The 23,214-nt window shown below is 36.4% G+C and overlaps 1 protein-coding gene across 1 annotated transcript in view; it reads right to left on the reverse strand.

Annotated features, from left to right (window-relative positions):
* Positions 1 to 372: 372 nt before the first annotated feature.
* The window catches only part of LOC109886836 (maternal embryonic leucine zipper kinase), a 64,619-nt gene continuing 41,777 nt past the window's right edge, over positions 373 to 23,214 (reverse strand). Inside the window, exons 16-22 of the mRNA XM_031814607.1 lie at positions 23,110 to 23,199; positions 22,720 to 23,021; positions 8,789 to 8,894; positions 6,989 to 7,151; positions 6,481 to 6,584; positions 4,209 to 4,296; positions 373 to 2,784 (exon numbers count right to left, since the gene is read on the reverse strand). Coding sequence (XP_031670467.1) covers positions 2,695 to 2,784; positions 4,209 to 4,296; positions 6,481 to 6,584; positions 6,989 to 7,151; positions 8,789 to 8,894; positions 22,720 to 23,021; positions 23,110 to 23,199 — 943 coding nt within the window. The 3' untranslated portion in view covers positions 373 to 2,694. The remainder of the gene's footprint in view (positions 2,785 to 4,208; positions 4,297 to 6,480; positions 6,585 to 6,988; positions 7,152 to 8,788; positions 8,895 to 22,719; positions 23,022 to 23,109; positions 23,200 to 23,214) is intronic.

Raw genomic sequence — 23,214 nt, forward strand, 5'->3', positions numbered from 1 at the left:
CCCATCTAGTTTAATATATTTCTACACAGTGAGTCCCATCTAGTGTAATATATTTCTACACAGATTCCCATCTAGTGTAATATGTTTTACACAGTGAGTCCCATCTAGTTTAATATGTTTTACCCAGTGAGTCCTATCTAGTGTAATATATTTCTACACAGAGTTCCATCTAGTGTAATATGTTTTACCCAGTGAGTCCCATCTAGTTTAATATGTTTTACACAGTGAGTCCCATCTAGTGTAATATATATCTACACAGTGAGTCCTATCTAGTATAATATTTCTACAACGATAGTAATCTGTATTGTCCATTTCAGAGCTGGAACCTCCAGGAGGGGTTTCTCTCCGGGAGAAGTCAACATGAACACAAACTCTCTACAAACTCCATTTATTTTGGATCCTTTACAATTATTAACAATAAATCTTACACAGACAGACAGATCATCTGACAAAAAAATAGAGTTTAAAAACAACAACGTCTCATAGAAATGTAAAAGACATGATAGAGAAATAAGTAAATATGGATCCTATTACTGGTATATGTACAAACTAACAAACGTTGCATTAATGCTTTCAGTAGACTGGTATTCTGTAAAGAATTAATGCTTTCAGTAGACTGGTATTCTGTAAAGAATTAATGCTTTCAGTAGACTGGTATTCTGTAAAGAATTAACGCTTTCAGTAGACTGGTATTCTGTAAAGAATTAATGCTTTCAGTAGACTGGTATTCTGTAAAGAATTAATGCTTTCAGTAGACTGGTATTCTGTAAAGAATTAATGCTTTCAGTAGACTGGTATTCTGTAAAGAATTAACGCTTTCAGTAGACTGGTATTCTGTAAAGAATTCATGCTTTCAGTAGACTGGTATTCTGTAAAGAATGAATGCTTTCAGTAGACTGGTATTCTGCGAGGCTAAAAGGCTCTATGATATCGTAACACCTCAAAACGCCTTCCTTCTACTGAATCAGTGGGGGGGGGGGGAATACAACGCGACACCTCAAAACTCCTTCCTGCTACTGAATCAGTGGGGGGGGGGAGGAATAAAACGTGACACCTCAAAACTCCTTCCTGCTACTGAATCAGTGGGGGGGAAGAAATACAATGCGACACACTTAAAGGAAACATGTTTAAGGAGGAAAGGAATGTCACCTGTAAAAGAGAGGAAGTGGTCATCTTATTAAACTTGACACTGATCTCAGGTCAGTTTTCATGCAGACCCCCCCCCCCCCCTACTAGTTAACTTATACTACACTAGTTAAGGTTGAGGAAATGGAGACTGTTCCTGGATCTGTGCTTCTGTCGACAGGCACTAGATCAGAAGGTGTCCAAACTCATTCCATGGAGGGCAGTCATCTGCTGGTTTTAGTTATTTCACTTTCAGTATGAAGTCCTAGACAACCAGGTGAGGGGAGGTCCTAGACAACCAGGTGAGGTCCTAGACAACCAGGTGAGGAAAAATCCTAGACAACCAGGTGAGGGGGAGGTCCTAGACAACCAGGTGAGGGGGAGGTCCTAGACAACCAGGTGAGGGGGAGGTCCTAGACAACCAGGTGAGGGGAGGTCCTAGACAACCAGGTGAGTTCCTAGACAACCAGGTGAGGTCCTAGACAACCAGGTGAGGTCCTAGACAACCAGGTGAGGTCCTATACAACCAGGTGAGGAGGAGGTCCTAGACAACCGGGTGAGGGGAGGTTCCTAGACAACCGGGTGAGGGGAGGTCCTAGACAACCGGGTGAGGTACTAGACAACCAGGTGAGGGGGAGGTCCTAGACAACCAGGTGAGGGGGAGGTCCTAGACAACCAGGTGAGGGGGAGGTCCTAGACAACCAGGTGAGGGGGAGGTCCTAGACAACCGGGTGAGGTCCTAGACAACCGGGTGAGGTACTAGACAACCAGGTGAGGGGGAGGTCCTAGACAACCAGGTGAGGGGGAGGTCCTAGACAACCAGGTGAGGGGGAGGTCCTAGACAACCAGGTGAGGGGGAGGTCCTAGACAACCAGGTGAGGGGGAGGTCCTAGACAACCAGGTGAGGGGGAGGTCCTAGACAACCAGGTGAGGAGGAGGTCCTAGACAACCAGGTGAGGGGGAGGTCCTAGACAACCAGGTGAGGGGGAGGTCCTAGACAACCAGGTGAGGGGGAGGTCCTAGACAACCAGGTGAGGGGGAGGTCCTAGACAACCAGGTGAGGGGGAGGTCCTAGACAACCAGGTGAGGGGGAGGTCCTAGACAACCAGGTGAGGGGGAGGTCCTAGACAACCAGGTGAGGGGGAGGTCCTAGACAACCAGGTGAGGGGGAGGTCCTAGACAACCAGGTGAGGGGGAGGTCCTAGACAACCAGGTGAGGGGGAGGTCCTAGACAACCAGGTGAGGGGGAGGTCCTAGACAACCAGGTGAGGGTGAGGTCCTAGACAACCAGGTGAGGTCCTAGACAACCAGGTGAGGTCCTAGACAACCAGGTGAGGTCCCAGACAACCAGGTGAGGTCCCAGACAACCAGGTGAGGTCCCAGACAACCAGGTGAGGTCCCAGACAACCAGGTGAGGTCCCAGACAACCAGGTGAGGGGAGGTCCTAACTAAGTACAAGGGAGGAGTGAACCTGCAGACACTCTGCCCTACATGGAATTAGTTAAGACACCGGCTTTTGGTTCTGGAACGTGGACAGGATGTGACATCATCGACAGGAAGTAGTGACATCTAGATGCTGGACGTCGAGAGAATGTCCTCCACCAGGTGTTTGTAAACCCAGGAGTCTCCCTTCAGCCTCTGTCTCCTCACACACACCACCTACAACACACAGCATCAATCATCAATAACCCACACAAACAATCAATAACGTGACCCCTACATCTCTTCACACACACCACCTACAACACACAGCATCAATAATCAATAACGTGATCCCTACATCTCCTCACACACACCACCTACAACACACAGCATCAATAACCAACTAAAACAATCAATAATGTGATCCCTGCTGGGTGTCAGTAATCAATAACGTGATCCCTACTGGGTGTCAGTAATCAATAACGTGATCCCTACTGGGTGTCAGTAATCAATAACGTGATCCCTGCTGGGTGTCAGTAATCAATAACATGATCCCTACTGGGTGTCAGTAATCAATAACGTGATCCCTGCTGGGTGTTAGTAATCAATAACGTGATCCCTGCTGGGTGTTAGTAATCAATAACGTGATCCCTACTGGGTGTCAGTAATCAATAACGTGATCCCTACTGGGTGTCAGTAATCAATAACGTGATCCCTGCTGGTGTCAGTAATCAATAACGTGATCCCTACTGGGTGTCAGTAATCAATAACGTGATCCCTACTGGGTGTCAGTAATCAATAACGTGATCCCTGCTGGGTGTTAGTAATCAATAATGTGATCCCTACTGGGTGTCAGTAATCAATAACATGATCCCTACTGGGTGTCAGTAATCAATAACGTGATCCCTACTGGGTGTCAGTAATCAATAACGTGATCCCTGCTGGGTGTTAGTAATCAATAACGTGATCCCTGCTGGGTGTTAGTAATCAATAACGTGATCCCTACTGGGTGTCAGTAATCAATAACGTGATCCCTACTGGGTGTCAGTAATCAATAACGTGATCCCTACTGGGTGTCAGTAATCAATAACGTGATCCCTGCTGGGTGTCAGTAATCAATAATGTGATCCCTACATCTCTTCACTCCACCACCTACAACACACATCAATAATCAATAATGTGATCCCTGCTGGGTGTCGGTAATCAATAACCTACAACACACATCACTAATCAATAGGGTGGTCCACTGTGACAACAAGATGCTGGTCACTAACCATCAATAACCTGATCAGTAGTAATCAATATGTACCTCAGTAACCATAAATAACCTGATCAGTAGTAATCAATATGTACCTCAGTAACCATCAATAACCTGATCAGTAGTAATCAATATGTACCTCAGTAACCATCAATAACCTGAACAGTAGTAATCAATATGTACCTCAGTAACCATCAATTACCTGATCAGCAGTAATCAATATGTACCTCAGTAACCATCAATAACCTGATCAGTAGTAATCAATATGTACCTCAGTAACCATCAATAACCTGATCAGTAGTAATCAATATGTACCCCAGTAACCATCAATAACCTGATCAGTAGTAATCAATATGTACCTCAGTAACCATCAATAACCTGATCAGTAGTAATCAATATGTACCTCAGGTCTGTGCAGCAGACACACCTCCAGCTCAAACGCCATGTTCACCTTCCCAAAGTCCCCCTGGGTGCGACACTTCAGAGTATAGCTGGGGAGGAGAGGACAGTCTGTTTAACGGGAACATTCTTGAGGGAGAAAGATGGAGAGACTGAAGAAGACAAGCTGAGAGAGAGAAAGATGGAGAGACTGAAGAAGACAAGCTGAGAGACAAAGATGGAGAGACTGAGAAGAAAAGCTGAGAGAGAGAAAGATGGAGAGACTGAGAAGACAAGCTGAGAGAGAGAAAGATGGAGAGACTGAGAAGAAAAGCTGAGGGAGAGAAAGATGGAGAGACTGAGAAGACAAGCTGAGAGAGAAAGATGGAGAGACTGAGAAGAAAAGCTGAGAGAGAGAAAGATGGAGAGACTGAGAAGAAAAGCTGAGAGAGAGAAAGATGGAGAGACTGAGAAGACAAGCTGAGAGAGAGAAAGATGGAGAGACTGAGAAGAAAAGCTGAGGGAGAAAGATGGAGAGACTGAGAAGACAAGCTGAGAGAGAAAGATGGAGAGACTGAGAAGACAAGCTGAGAGAGAAAGATGGAGAGACTGAAGAAGACAAGCTGAGAGAGAAAGATGGAGAGACTGAGAAGACAAGCTGAGAGAGAAAGATGGAGAGACTGAAGAAGACAAGCTGAGAGAGAGAAAGATGGAGAGACTGAAGAAGACAAGCTGAGAGAGAAAGATGGAGAGACTGAGAAGAAAAGCTGAGAGAGAGAAAGATGGAGAGACTGAGAAGAAAAGCTGAGAGAGAGAAAGATGGAGAGACTGAGAAGACAAGCTGAGAGAGAAGATGGAGAGACTGAGAAGACAAGCTGAGGGAGAGAAAGATGGAGAGACTGAGAAGAAAAGCTGAGGGAGAAAGATGGAGAGACTGAGAAGACAAGCTGAGAGAGAAAGATGGAGAGACTGAAGAAGACAAGCTGAGAGAGAAAGATGGAGACTGAGAAGACAAGCTGAGAGAGAGAAAGATGGAGAGACTGAAGAAGACAAGCTGAGAGAGAAAGATGGAGAGACTGAAGAAGACAAGCTGAGAGAGAAAGATGGAGACTGAGAAGAAAAGCTGAGAGAGAGAAAGATGGAGAGACTGAGAAGAAAAGCTGAGAGAGAGAAAGATGGAGAGACTGAGAAGACAAGCTGAGAGAGAGAAAGATGGAGAGACTGAGAAGAAAAGCTGAGAGAGAAAGATGGAGAGACTGAAGAAAAGCTGAGAGAGAAAGATGGAGAGACAGAAGAAAAGCTGAGAGAGAAAGATGGAGAGACTGAGAAGAAAAGCTGAGAGAGAAAGATGGAGAGACTGAGAAGAAAAGCTGAGAGAGAGAAAGATGGAGAGACAGAAGATGAGGAAATATTGACTCGGTAAAAGAGGTATCACTACAAACCCTGGTTCGATTCCAGGCTGTATCACAACCGGCTGTGATTGGCCCAGCGTTGTCCGGTGTTAGCCGTCATCGTAAATAAGAATTTGTTCTTAACTGACTTGCCTCGTTAAATAAACGTTACAAAATCTTCCTGGGGAGGGGCCTGGCTTCCTGAGGGAGGGGCCTGGCTTCCTGAGGGAGGGGCCTGGCTTCCTGAGGGAGGGGCCTGGCTTCCTGAGGGAGGGGCCTGGCTTCCTGAGAGAGGGGCCTGGCTTCCTGAGAGAGGGGCCTGGCTTCCTGAGAGAGGGGCCTGGCTTCCTGAGAGAGGGGCCTGGCTTCCTGAGAGAGGGGCCTGGCTTCCTGAGGGAGGGGCCTGGCTTCCTGAGGGAGGGGCCTGGCTTCCTGAGAGAGGGGCCTGGCTTCCTGAGAGAGGGGCCTGGCTTCCTGAGAGAGGAGCCTGGCTTCCTGAGAGAGGAGCCTGGCTTCCTGAGGGAGGGGCCTGGCTTCCTGAGAGAGGGGCCTGGCTTCCTGAGAGAGGGGCCTGGCTTCCTGAGAGAGGAGCCTGGCTTCCTGAGAGAGGGGCCTGGCTTCCTGAGAGAGGGGCCTGGCTTCCTGAGAGAGGGGCCTGGCTTCCTGAGAGAGGAGCCTGGCTTCCTGAGAGAGGGGCCTGGCTTCCTGAGAGAGGGGCCTGGCTTCCTGAGAGAGGGGCCTGGCTTCCTGAGAGAGGGGCCTGGCTTCCTGAGAGAGGGGCCTGGCTTCCTGAGAGAGGGGCCTGGCTTCCTGAGAGAGGGGCCTGGCTTCCTGAGAGAGGGGTCTGGCTGGCACTCCTTCTCCACTGTCTCAGATCAGTGCCTAAAAAGTGTGTGCGGGCCTCACCCTTTCTGTGCGAAGTCGACGTGTTTCTCCGGTAGAATGGAGAGGATCTGGTTCAACACCTGGTCTGGGTTGGTCTGACTGGTCAACGTTACATTATACTGGGCCTGGAGAGGAGAGGAGAGGAGAGGAGAGGAGAGGAGAGGAGAGGAGAGGAGAGGAGAGGAGAGGAGAGGAGAGGAGAGGAGAGGAGAGGAGAGGAGAGGAGAGGAGAGGAGAGGAGAGAAGAGAGAGAGGAGAGGAGAGGAGAGGAGAGGAGTTTATGTAAGACTAAGTGATTGTACCTTGATCCTGTAGGGGGTGTCTATATATATGTACCTGATCCTATAGGGGGGTGTCTATATATATATATACCTTGATCCTGTAGGGGGGTGTCTATATATAGGTACCTTGATCCTGTAGGGGGTGTCTATCTATAGGTACCTGTATCCTATAGGGGGTGTCTATATATAGGTACCTGTATCCTATATATGTCTATATGACCCTGTAGGGGGTGTCTATATATCGGTACCTTGATCCTGCGTGGTCTGTCCCGCAGCCCTCGTCTCTTGCTGGGTGTGAGCAAGGTGATGACTTTATCCAGCCCTCTCTCCAGACTGCCGAAAACCTTCCCCCCCCTTCTCTTCTGGCTGCTGTCCCCCCGAGACGCCCCCGCCAGGTCTAACGACCGGGACCTAAGAGACGGACGGAGGGGGACAATGATCTCAAGACAAGTGTTATTTAAAAAAAAATTATTCTCACCCAACTTCCTGATATCCAATTGGGATGTTACGATCTTGTCTGATCGCTGCAACTCCCCCCAACGGACTCGGGAGAGGTCGAAGTTCGAGAGTCAAGCGTCCTCCCGAAAACATCACCTGTCAAGCCTCTCTAATTCCTAACACACTGCTCGGTTAACCCAGACTCCTGACTCCACCACAGAAAGAACCTCGGGATAGAATGGATACTTTCTGTTGTCGGTCTTTATCAAGTCATCATCAATAACCTTCTCTCTGGACTGAAGGCCAGCATCTCCTTCTCTCTGGGCTGAAGGCCAGCATCTCCTTCTCTCTGGCTGAAGGCCAGTATCTCCTTCTCTCTGGGCTGAAGGCCAGCATCTCCTTTTCTCTGGGCTGAAGGCCAGCATCTCCTTTTCTCTGGGCTGAAGGCCAGCATCTCCTTCTCTCTGGGCTGAAGGCCAGCATCTCCTTCTCTCTGGGCTGAAGGCCAGCATCTCCTTCTCTCTGGGCTGAAGGCCAGCATCTCCTTCTCTCTGGGCTGAAGGCCAGTATCTCCTTCTCTCTGGGCTGAAGGCCAGTATCTCCTTCTCTCTGGGATGAAGGCCAGCATCTCCTTCTCTCTGGGCTGAAGGCCAGTATCTCCTTCTCTCTGGGCTGAAGGCCAGCATCTCCTTCTCTCTGGGCTGAAGGCCAGCATCTCCTTCTCTCTGGGCTGAAGGCCAGCATCTCCTTCTCTCTGGGCTGAAGGCCAGCATCTCCTTCTCTCTGGGCTGAAGGCCAGTATCTCCTTCTCTCTGGGCTGAAGGCCAGTATCTCCTTCTCTCTGGGCTGAAGGCCAGTATCTCCTTCTCTCTGGGCTGAAGGCCAGTATCTCCTTCTCTCTGGGATGAAGGCCAGCATCTCCTTCTCTCTGGGCTGAAGGCCAGTATCTCCTTCTCTCTGGGCTGAAGGCCAGTATCTCCTTCTCTCTGGGCTGAAGGCCAGTATCTCCTTCTACCTTCTCTCTGGGCTGAAGGCCAGTATCTCCTTCTACCTTCTCTCTGGGCTGAAGACCACTATGTCCATCATACCTTCTCTCTGGGCTGAAGACCAATATCTCCATCATACCATCTCTCTGGGCTGAAGGCCAGTATCTCAATCATACCTTCACTCTGGGCTGAAGACCAATATCTCCATCATACCTTCTCTCTGGGCTGAAGGTCAGCATCTCCATCATACCTTCTCTCTGGGCTGAAGGCCAGTATCTCCTTCTCTCTGGGCTAAAGGCCAGCATCTCCATCATACCTTCTCTCTGGGCTGAAGGCCAGCATCTCTATCATACCTTCTCTCTGGCTGAAGGCCAGTATCTCCTTCTCTCTGGGCTAAAGGCCAGCATCTCCATCATACCTTCTCTCTGGGCTGAAGGCCAGCATCTCTATCATACCTTCTCTCTGGGCTGAAGGCCATTATCTCCTTCTCTCTGGGCTAAAAGCCAGCATCTCCATCATACCTTCTCTCTGGGCTGAAGGCCAGCATCTCTATCATACCTTCTCTCTGGGCTGAAGGCCAGTATCTCCTTCTCTCTGGGCTGAAGGCCAGCATCTCCATCATACCTTCTCTCTGGGCTGAAGGCCAGTATCTCCATCTCTTCTTCCTCCTTCCCTTCCATTCTCTCCCTCGGTCTCTTCCTCGACGGGTCCTTACAAGTACTGCCTCCTCCTGCAACACACACACACACACACACACACACACACGCACACGCAGGAGAAGTGTGTAACACATGTCAGTACACACCACATGGGACAGAGAGCAGGGAAAGAGACAGCAACACCTGTCACAGTACAGGGACACACACACAGTACACGCCCGGGGACACACACACACACCACACACACACAGGGTCCCTGGTGTGGTAGTCTGGACAGAGCTGTCAGCTGTAGCAGGAGGGGAGAGGTGGGTTATAAATTACAGAGAGAGAGTGTGTGTGTGACATAAATATTATTAGTGAAAAACTGGTCATAGATATCTATATACCTATCTATCGCTATCTATCTATCTATATATATATCTATATCCATCTCTATATATATATACACACCTATATCTATCTATCTATCTATCTATCTACACCTATATCTATCTATCTATATACACCTATATCTATCTATATATCTACACCTATATCTATCTATATATCTATATACACCTATATCTATCTATCTATCTATCTATCTATCTATCTATCTATCTATCTATCTATCTATCTATCTATCTATCTATATACACCTATATCTATCTATCTATCTATCTATCTATCTATATACACCTATATCTATCTATCTATATATATACACCTATATCTATCTATCTACACCTATATCTATCTATCTATCTATATACACCTATATCTATCTATCTATCTATCTATCTATCTATCTATCTATCTATCTATCTATCTATCTATATACACCTATATCTATCTATCTATATACACCTATATCTATCTATCTATCTATATACACCTATATCTATCTATCTATATACACCTATATCTATCTATATACACCTATATCTATCTATCTATATACACCTATATCTATCTATCTATCTATCTATCTATCTATATACACCCTATATCTATCTATCTATCTATCTATCTATCTATCTATATACACCTATATCTATCTATCTATCTATCTATCTATCTATCTATATACACCTATATCTATCTATCTATCTACACCTATATCTATCTATCTATATACACCTATATCTATCTATCTATATACACCTATATCTATCTATCTATCTATATACACCTATATCTATCTATCTATCTATCTATCTATCTATCTATCTATATACACCTATATCTATCTATCTATCTATCCTATCTATCTATATATATACACCTATATCTATCTATCTATCTATATACACCTATATCTATCTATCTATCTATCTATCTATCTATATACACCTATATCTATCTATCTATCTATCTATCTATCTATCTATCTATATACACCTATATCTATCTATCTATCTATCTATCTATCTATATACACCTATATCTATCTATCTATCTACACCTATATCTATCTATCTATATACACCTATATCTATCTATCTATATACACCTATATCTATCTATCTATCTATATACACCTATATCTATCTATCTATATACACCTATATCTATCTATCTATCTATATACACCTATATCTATCTATCTATCTATCTATCTATCTATCTATATACACCTATATCCATCTATCTATCTATCTATATACACCTATATCTATCTATCTATCTATATACACCTATATCTATCTATCTATCTATCTATCTATCTATCTATCTATCTATCTATCTATCTATCTATCTATCTATCTATCTATATACACCTATATCTATCTATCTATCTATATACACCTATATCTATCTATCTATCTATCTATCTATCTATCTATCTATATACACCTATATCTATCTATCTATCTATCTATATATATACACCTATATCTATCTATCTATATACACCTATATCTATCTATCTATCTATATACACCTATATCTATCTATCTATATACACCTATATCTATCTATCTATCTATATACACCTATATCTATCTATCTATCTATCTATCTATCTATCTATCTATCTATCTATCTATATACACCTATATCTATCTATCTATCTATCTATCTATCTATCTATCTATATACACCTATATCTATCTATCTATCTACACCTATATCTATCTATCTATATACACCTATATCTATCTATCTATATATATACACCTATATCTATCTATCTATATACACCTATATCTATCTATCTATCTATATACACCTATATCTATCTATCTATATACACCTATATCTATCTATCTATCTATCTATCTATCTATCTATCTATCTATCTATCTATCTATCTATCTATATACACCTATATCTATCTATCTATCTATCTATCTATCTATCTATCTATATACACCTATATCTATCTATCTATCTATCTATCTATCTATATACACCTATATCTATCTATCTATATACACCTATATCTATCTATCTATATACACCTATATCTATCTATCTATCTATATACACCTATATCTATCTATCTATATACACCTATATCTATCTATCTATCTATATACACCTATATCTATCTCTCTATATATATACACCTATATCTATCTATCTATCTATCTATCTATCTATCTATCTATCTATCTATATACACCTATATCTATCTATCTATCTATCTATCTATCTATCTATATACACCTATATCTATCTATCTATCTATCTATCTATCTATCTATCTATATACACCTATATCTATCTATCTATCTATATACACCTATATCTATCTATCTATCTATCTATCTATCTATATACACCTATATCTATCTATCTATCTATCTATCTATCTATCTATCTATCTATCTATCTATCTATCTATCTATCTATATACACCTATATCTATCTATATATATATACACCTATATCTATCTATCTATATACACCTATATCTATCTATCTATCTATCTATCTATCTATCTATCTATCTATATACACCTATATCTATCTATATATATATACACCTATATCTATCTATCTATATACACCTATATCTATCTATCTATCTATCTATATATACACCTATATCTATCTATCTATCTATCTATCTATCTATCTATCTATCTATCTATCTATCTATATACACCTATATCTATCTATCTATATACACCTATATCTATCTATCTATCTATCTATCTATCTATCTATCTATCTATATACACCTATATCTATCTATCTATCTATCTATATACACCTATATCTATCTATCTATCTATATACACCTATATCTATCTATCTATCTATCTATCTATCTATCTATCTATATACACCTATATCTATCTATATATATATACACCTATATCTATCTATCTATATACACCTATATCTATCTATCTATCTATCTATCTATATACACCTATATCTATCTATATATATACACCTATATCTATCTATCTATATACACCTATATCTATCTATCTATCTATATACACCTATATCTATCTATCTATCTATCTATCTATCTATCTATCTATCTATATACACCTATATCTATCTATATATATATACACCTATATCTATCTATCTATATACACCTATATCTATCTATCTATCTATCTATCTATATACACCTATATCTATCTATATATATACACCTATATCTATCTATCTATATACACCTATATCTATCTATCTATCTATATACACCTATATCTATCTATCTATCTATCTATCTATCTATCTATCTATCTATATACACCTATATCTATCTATCTATCTATCTATCTATATACACCTATATCTATCTATATATATATACACCTATATCTATCTATCTATATACACCTATATCTATCTATCTATCTATATACACCTATATCTATCTATCTATATACACCTATATCTATCTATCTATATACACCTATATCTATCTATCTATCTATCTATATACACCTATATCTATCTATCTATCTATATACACCTATATCTATCTATCTATCTATCTATCTATCTATCTATCTATATACACCTATATCTATCTATATATATATACACCTATATCTATCTATCTATATACACCTATATCTATCTATCTATCTATCTATCTATATACACCTATATCTATCTATATATATATACACCTATATCTATCTATCTATATACACCTATATCTATCTATCTATCTATATACACCTATATCTATCTATCTATCTATCTATCTATCTATCTATCTATCTATATACACCTATATCTATCTATCTATCTATCTATCTATATACACCTATATCTATCTATATATATATACACCTATATCTATCTATCTATATACACCTATATCTATCTATCTATCTATATACACCTATATCTATCTATCTATCTATCTATCTATCTATCTATCTATCTATCTATATACACCTATATCTATCTATCTATATACACCTATATCTATCTATCTATCTATCTATCTATATACACCTATATCTATCTATCTATATACACCTATATCTATCTATCTATATACACCTATATCTATCTATCTATCTATATACACCTATATCTATCTATCTATATACACCTATATCTATCTATCTATCTATATACACCTATATCTATCTCTCTATATATATACACCTATATCTATCTATCTATCTATCTATCTATCTATCTATCTATCTATCTATCTATATACACCTATATCTATCTATCTATCTATCTATCTATCTATATACACCTATATCTATCTATCTATCTATCTATCTATCTATATACACCTATATCTATCTATCTATCTATATACACCTATATCTATCTATCTATCTATCTATCTATCTATATACACCTATATCTATCTATCTATCTATCTATCTATCTATCTATCTATCTATCTATCTATCTATCTATATACACCTATATCTATCTATATATATATACACCTATATCTATCTATCTATATACACCTATATCTATCTATCTATCTATCTATCTATCTATCTATCTATCTATCTATATACACCTATATCTATCTATATATATATACACCTATATCTATCTATCTATATACACCTATATCTATCTATCTATCTATCTATATATATACACCTATATCTATCTATCTATCTATCTATCTATCTATCTATCTATCTATCTATCTATATACACCTATATCTATCTATCTATATACACCTATATCTATCTATCTATCTATCTATCTATCTATCTATCTATCTATATACACCTATATCTATCTATCTATCTATCTATCTATCTATCTATATACACCTATATCTATCTATCTATCTATATACACCTATATCTATCTATCTATCTATCTATCTATCTATCTATATACACCTATATCTATCTATATATATATACACCTATATCTATCTATCTATATACACCTATATCTATCTATCTATCTATCTATCTATATACACCTATATCTATCTATATATATATACACCTATATCTATCTATCTATAATACCACCTATATCTATCTACATCTATATACACCTATAGCTTAGCTATCTATCTACTATCTATCTATCTATCTATCTTTACACCTATATCTATCTATCTATCTATCTATCTATATACACCTATATCTATCTATATATATATCACCTATATCTATCTATCTATATCACCTATATCTATCTATCTATCTATATACACCATATCTATCTATCTATCTATCTATCTATCTATCTATCTATCTATCTATCTATCTATATACAACCTATATCTATCTATCTATATACACCTATATCTATCTATCTATCTATCTATATACACCTATATCTATCTATCTATATACACCTATATCTATCTATCTAGCTATATACACCTATATCTATCTATCTATCTATCTATCTATCTATCTATCTATCTATCTATCTATCTATCTATCTATATCTCTATCTATCTATCTATCTATCTATCTTATATATATACACTATATCTATCCTATCTATCTATCTATCTATATATATACACCTATATCTATCTATCTATCTATCTATCTATCTATCTACACCTATATCTATCTATCTATATACACCTATATCTATCTATCTATCTATCTATCTATCTACACCTATATCTATCTATCTATATACACCTATATCTATCTATCTATCTATCTATCTATCTATCTATCTATCTATCTATCTATCTATATACACCTATATCTATCTATCTATCTATCTATCTATCTATCTATCTATCTATCTATCTATCTATCTATATACACCTATATCTATCTATCTATCTATCTATCTATCTATATACACATATATCTATCTATCTATCTATCTATATATATACACCTATATCTATCTATATACACCTATATCTATCTATATACACCTATATCTATCTATCTATCTATCTACACCTATATCTATCTATATATATATACACCTATATCTATCTATCTATATACACCTATATCTATCTATCTATCTATCTATCTATCTATATACACCTATATCTATCTATCTATCTATCTATATACCACCTATATCTATCTATCTATCTATCTATCTATCTATATACACCTATATCTATCTATCTATCTATCTATCTATCTATATATATACACCTATATCTATCTATCTATCTATATACACCTATATCTATCTATCTATCTATCTATCTATATATATACACCTATATCTATCTATCTATCTATCTATCTATCTATCTATATACACCTATATCTATCTATCTATCTATCTATCTATCTATATACACCTATATCTATCTATCTATCTATCTATCTATATATATACACCTATATCTATCTATCTATCTATCTATATACACCTATATCTATCTATCTATCTATCTATCTATATATATACACCTATATCTATCTATCTATCTATCTATCTATATACACCTATATCTATCTATATATCTATATACACCTATATCTATCTATCTATAATACACCTATATCTATCTATCTATCGTATCTTATATATAGTCACCTATATCTATCATCTATATACACCTATATCTATCTATCTATCTTATAATACACCTATATCTATCTATATACACCTATATCCTATCTATCTATCTTATCTATCTTCTATCTATCTATCTATCCTATTCTATCTATCATCGATATACCACCTATATCTATCTATCTATCTATCTATCTATCTATCTTACCTATCTATCTATCTATCTATCTATATACACCTATATCTAATCTATCGTATCTATCTATCTATCTATATACACATATATCTATCTATCTATCTATCTATATATATACACCTATATCTATCTATATACACCTATATCTATCTATATACACCTATATCTATCTATCTATCTATCTATATATATACACCTATATCTATCTATATACACCTATATCTATCTATCTATCTATCTATATATATACACCTATATCTATCTATATATATACACCTATATCTATCTATCTATCTATCTATCTATCTATCTATCTATCTATCTATCTATCTATCTATCTATCTATCTATCTATCTATCTATATACACCTATATCTATCTATCTATCTATATACACCTTATCTATCTATCTATCTATCTATCCTATCTATCTATCTATATACACCTATATCTATCTATCTATCTATCTATCTATCTATCTATATATATATACACCTATATCTATCTATCTATCTATATACACCTATATCTATCTATCTATATACACCTATAATCTATCTATCTATCTATCTATCTATCTATCTATCTATCTATCTATCTATCTATCTATCTATCTATCTATCTATATACACCTATATCTATCTATCTATCTATCTATCTATCTATCTATCTATCTATCTATCTATCATATATACCCTATATCTATCTATCTATCTATCTATCTATCTATCTATCTATCTATCTATCTATCTATCTATCTATCTATCTATCTATATATATATATATCTATATCCATCTCTCTATATCCATCTCTATATATATATATATACACACCTATATCTATCTATATATATATACACACCTATATCTATCTATCTATCTATCTATCTATCTGTCCATATATCTATCGATCTCTCTATATATGTCTATATCTACCTCAATATATCTATCTCAATATATATATATATGATCTCTCTCTCTCTCTCTCCTCTGTCTATATATCTGTCCATATATCTATCGATCTCTCTATATATGTCTATATCTACCTCAATATATCTATCTCAATATATATATATGATCTCTCTCTCTCTCTCTCTCTGTCTATATATCTGTCCATATATCTATCGATCTCTCTATATATGTCTATATCTACCTCAATATATCTATCTCAATATATATATATATATGATCTCTCTCTCTCTCTCTCTCTCTGTCTATATATCTGTCCATATATCTATCGATCTCTCTATATATGTCTATATCTACCTCAATATATCTATCTCAATATATATATATATGATCTCTCTCTCTCTCTCTCTCTCTGTCTATATATCTGTCCATATATCTATCGATCTCTCTATATATGTCTATATCTACCTCAATATATCTATCTCAATATATATATATGATCTCTCTCTCTCTCTCTCTCTCTGTCTATATATCTGTCCATATATCTATCGATCTCTCTATATATGTCTATATCTACCTCAATATATCTATCTCAATATATATATATATGATCTCTCTCTCTCTCTCTCTCTGTCTATATATCTGTCCATATATCTATCGATCTCTCTATATATGTCTATATCTACCTCAATATATCTATCTCAATATATATATATATGATCTCTCTCTCTCTCTCTCTCTGTCTATATATCTGTCCATATATCTATCGATCTCTCTATATATGTCTATATCTACCTCAATATATCTATCTCAATATATATATATATGATCTCTCTCTCTCTCTCTCTCTCTGTCTATATATCTGTCCATATATCTATCGATCTCTCTATATATGTCTATATCTACCTCAATATATCTATCTCAATATATATATATATGATCTCTCTCTCTCTCTCTCTGTCTATATATCTGTCCATATATCTATCGATCTCTCTATATATGTCTATATCTACCTCAATATATCTATCTCAATATATATATATATGATCTCTCTCTCTCTCTCTCTCTCTCTGTCTATATATCTGTCCATATATCTATCGATCTCTCTATATATGTCTATATCTACCTCAATATATCTATCTCAATATATATATATATGATCTCTCTCTCTCTCTCTCTCTGTCTATATATCTGTCCATATATCTATCGATCTCTCTATATATGTCTATATCTACCTCAATATATCTATCTCAATATATATATATATGATCTCTCTCTCTCTCTCTCTCTCTGTCTATCTATCTGTCCATATATCTATCGATCTCTCTATATATGTCTATATCTACCTCAATATATCTATCTCAATATATATATATATGATCTCTCTCTCTCTCTCTCTCTCTGTCTATATATCTGTCCATATATCTATCGATCTCTCTATATATGTCTATATCTACCTCAATATATCTATCTCAATATATATATATATGATCTCTCTCTCTCCTCTCTCTCTCTGTCTATATATCTGTCCATATATCTATCGATCTCTCTATATATGTCTATATCTACCTCAATATATCTATCTCAATATATATATATATGATCTCTCTCCTCTCTCTCTCTGTCTATATATCTGTCCATATATCTATCGATCTCTCTATATATGTCTATATCTACCTCAATATATCTATCTCAATATATATATATATGATCTCTCTCTCTGTCTATATATCTGTCCATATATCTATCGATCTCTCTATATATGTCTATATCTACCTCAATATATCTATCTCAATATATATATATATGATCTCTCTCTCTCTCTCTCTCTCTGTCTATATATCTGTCCATATATCTATCGATCTCTCTATATATGTCTATATCTACCTCAATATATCTATCTCAATATATATATATGATCTCTCTCTCTCTCTCTCTCTGTCTATATATCTGTCCATATATCTATCGATCTCTCTATATATGTCTATATCTACCTCAATATATCTATCTCAATATATATATATATGATCTCTCTCTCTCTCTCTCTCTGTCTATATATCTGTCCATATATCTATCGATCTCTCTATATATGTCTATATCTACCTCAATATATCTATCTCAATATATATATATATGATCTCTCTCTCTCTCTCTCTCTCTGTCTATATCTGTCCATATATCTATCGATCTCTCTATATATGTCTATATCTACCTCAATATATCTATCTCAATATATATATATATGATCTCTCTCTCTCTCTCTCTCTGTCTATATATCTGTCCATATATCTATCGATCTCTCTATATATGTCTATATCTACCTCAATATATCTATCTCAATATATATATATATGATCTCTCTCTCTCTCTCTCTCTCTGTCTATATATCTGTCCATATATCTATCGATCTCTCTATATATGTCTATATCTACCTCAATATATCTATCTCAATATATATATATATGATCTCTCTCTCTCTCTCTCTCTGTCTATATATCTGTCCATATATCTATCGATCTCTCTATATATGTCTATATCTACCTCAATATATCTATCTCAATATATATATATATGATCTCTCTCTCTCTCTCTCTCTGTCTATATATATATATATCTGTCCATATATCTATCGATCTCTCTATATATGTCTATATCTACCTCAATATATCTATCTCAATATATATATATATGATCTCTCTCTCTCTCTCTCTCTCTGTCTATATATCTGTCCATATATCTATCGATCTCTCTATATATGTCTATATCTACCTCAATATATCTATCTCAATATATATATATATGATCTCTCTCTCTCTCTCTCTCTGTCTATATATCTGTCCATATATCTATCGATCTCTCTATATATGTCTATATCTACCTCAATATATCTATCTCAATATATATATCTCAGATAGATAGATATTATCTCCACATCTCTATATCTATCTACCTATCTATATCTATCTACCTATCTATATCTATCTACCTATCTATATCTGTATATCTATCTACCTATCTATATCTATCTACCTATCTATATCTATCTACCTATCTATATCTCTATATCTATCTACCTATCTATATCTATCTACCTATCTATATCTGTATATCTATCTATATCTCTATATCTATCTACCTATCTATATCTGTATATCTATCTATATCTCTATATCTATCTACCTATCTATATCTGTATATCTATCTATATCTCTATATCTATCTACCTATCTATATCTGTATATCTATCTATATCTGTATATCTATCTACCTATCTATATCTGTATATCTATCTATATCTCTATATCTATCTACCTATCTATATCTATCTACCTATCTATATCTGTATATCTATCTATATCTCTATATCTATCTACCTATCTATATCTGTATATCTATCTATATCTCTATATCTATCTACCTATCTATATCTGTATATATATCTATATCTCTATATCTATCTACCTATCTATATCTGTATATCTATCTATATATCTATAACTATCTTCCTATCTATATCTGTATATCTATCTATATCTCTATATCTATCTACCTATCTATATCTGTATATCTATCTATATCTCTATATCTATCTACCTATCTATATCTGTATATCTATCTATATCTCTATCTATCTATATCTCTATATCTACCTATCTATATCTGTATATCTATCTATATCTCTATATCTATCTATATCTCTATATCTATCTATATCTCTATATCTATCTACCTATCTATATCTATCTACCTATCTATATCTGTATATCTATCTATATCTCTATATCTATCTACCTATCTATATCTGTATATCTATCTATATCTCTATATCTATCTACCTATCTATATCTGTATATCTATCTATATCTCTATATCTATCTACCTATCTATATCTGTATATCTATCTATATCTGTATATCTATCTACCTATCTATATCTGTATATCTATCTATATCTCTATATCTATCTACCTATCTATATCTATCTACCTATCTATATCTGTATATCTATCTATATCTCTATATCTATCTACCTATCTATATCTGTATATCTATCTATATCTCTATATCTATCTACCTATCTATATCTGTATATATATCTATATCTCTATATCTATCTACCTATCTATATCTGTATATCTATCTATATATCTATAACTATCTTCCTATCTATATCTGTATATCTATCTATATCTCTATATCTATCTACCTATCTATATCTGTATATCTATCTATATCTCTATATCTATCTACCTATCTATATCTGTATATCTATCTATATCTCTATATCTATCTATATCTCTATATCTACCTATCTATATCTGTATATCTATCTATATCTCTATATCTATCTATATCTCTATATCTATCTATATCTCTATATCTACCTATCTATATCTGTATATCTATCTATATCTCTATATCTATCTATATCTCTATATCTATCTATATCTCTATATCTATCTATATCTCTATATCTATCTACCTATCTATATCTGTATATCTATCTACATCTATCTATATCTATCTAGTCTATTATTTGTCAGAAGTAAAAGCCAGGATCCAGTGAAAGGCTGAGAGAGCAAGATACATTATAAACCAACCATCATCATCATCTCTCTCATTGAAACGCAGAGGGCTAACAGCTAATAGCTAACAACATTAGCATTCCACTCATTCACAAATAACTGTTACGGCGTTAGCCACGCTAGTTAGCATTAGGCTAGCTATTATAAAACAAAAAATGGGGCACACCTTTGGGTCGACAGTGATCATAATTACAGAGAGAGAGAGAGAGAGATAAATCAGATGAATATGAGCGTCTTCGGCAAAAAGCTGTTAAAATGACTATTACCAGAATACAATTTACTTGCAAATGTGCCACTTCTGATTCTGAGTGGTGGTGGGGGGGGGGGGTGTATGTCCCTTTAAAACCCCCACACGGAATCCAGGCAATAAAACAGAACGCAACAATATTCCAAAATGAATTGGAGTTTAGTAGTGAATCAACTCAATGTATTGGAGTTTAGTAGTGAATCAACTCAATGTATTGGAGTTTAGTAGTGAATCAACTCAACGTATTGGAGTTTAGTAGTGAATCAACTCAACATATTGGAGTTTAGTAGTGAATCAACTCAATGTATTGGAGTTTAGTAGGGAATCAACTCAATGTACTGGAGTTTAGTAGGGAATCAACTCAATGTACTGGACTTTAGTAGGGAATCAACTCAATGTACTGGACTTTAGTAGTGAATCAACTCAATGTATTGGACTTTAGTAGTGAATCAACTCAACGTATTGGAGTTTAGTAGTGAATCAACTCAATGTATTGGACTTTAGTAGTGAATCAACTCAATGTATTGGACTTTAGTAGGGAATCAACTGTGAGCTACAGAAACACACCGTATTGAGAGGTGACCACTGGGATTAAAAGGCTGTGAGCCACAGAAACACACCGTATTGAGAGGTGATCGCTGGGATTAAAAGGCTGTGAGCCACAGAAACACACTGTATTGAGAGGTGACCGCTGAGATTAAAAAGTGGTGAGCCACAGAAACACACCGTATTGAGAGGTGATCGCTGGGATTAAAAGGCTGTGAGCCACAGAAACACACCGTATTGAGAGGTGATCGCTGGGATTAAAAGGCTGTCTGCTAACTAGTGGTCTCTGATGTCGTTTAAACATAGTTGTGGATTTAAAACATCCAATTGAGTTGTTGTTCTATTTAAAGAAATGAAATAGTGTGATTTGGAGAGAAACCCCCCTCCCCTCCCAAAAGAGAAAAAAGACTGAATTTGGGAAAAACTCAAACGGAATCAGGAAGTGTGTGTGTCTGTGTGTGTGTGTGTCTGTGTGAGTCTGTGTGGTCTTACCTTGGGGTGTGTCTACCTTGTTGCCAACCTTGTTGGTGTTATTACGGGTTGGTGTCGTCAAGACCCTCTTATTGGGCCGAGTTGCCTTCCTATTGGCTACTGGGGATCGGGGGGGCGGGCAAAGCAAATATATCAGCATCCTTATTGGCCACGGCAACGTTCTCTTTGTTTTCATTGGTCCGTTCCCGGGATCGGTCCCGCCTCTCCTGGTGACGGTGGTGGTGTGCGATTGGCTCCCTCTCAGGAGTGGGGGCGTGTTTACTATGATCCCGCCTCTTTTCAGCTGACGGACAGGTCGCTCTCTTTGGGAAGAGACAGAAACAAGAATGTAGATAACAAGAGAGACAGAGACAGAAACAAACAGAGAGAGAGAGAGATGACCCCCCTGACCTCTTGCTGGGGTGTGAGCGGAACCCAGGGCAGGTCGTCGTCATAGCAACGGTCCTCAGCATCATCATCATCATCGTTGAAGAGTAGAGTCTTCTTAGACAGGAG

This window comes from Oncorhynchus kisutch, unplaced genomic scaffold (assembly GCF_002021735.2).
Source record: "Oncorhynchus kisutch isolate 150728-3 unplaced genomic scaffold, Okis_V2 Okis07a-Okis12b_hom, whole genome shotgun sequence".
Lineage (NCBI taxonomy): Eukaryota > Metazoa > Chordata > Actinopteri > Salmoniformes > Salmonidae > Oncorhynchus > Oncorhynchus kisutch.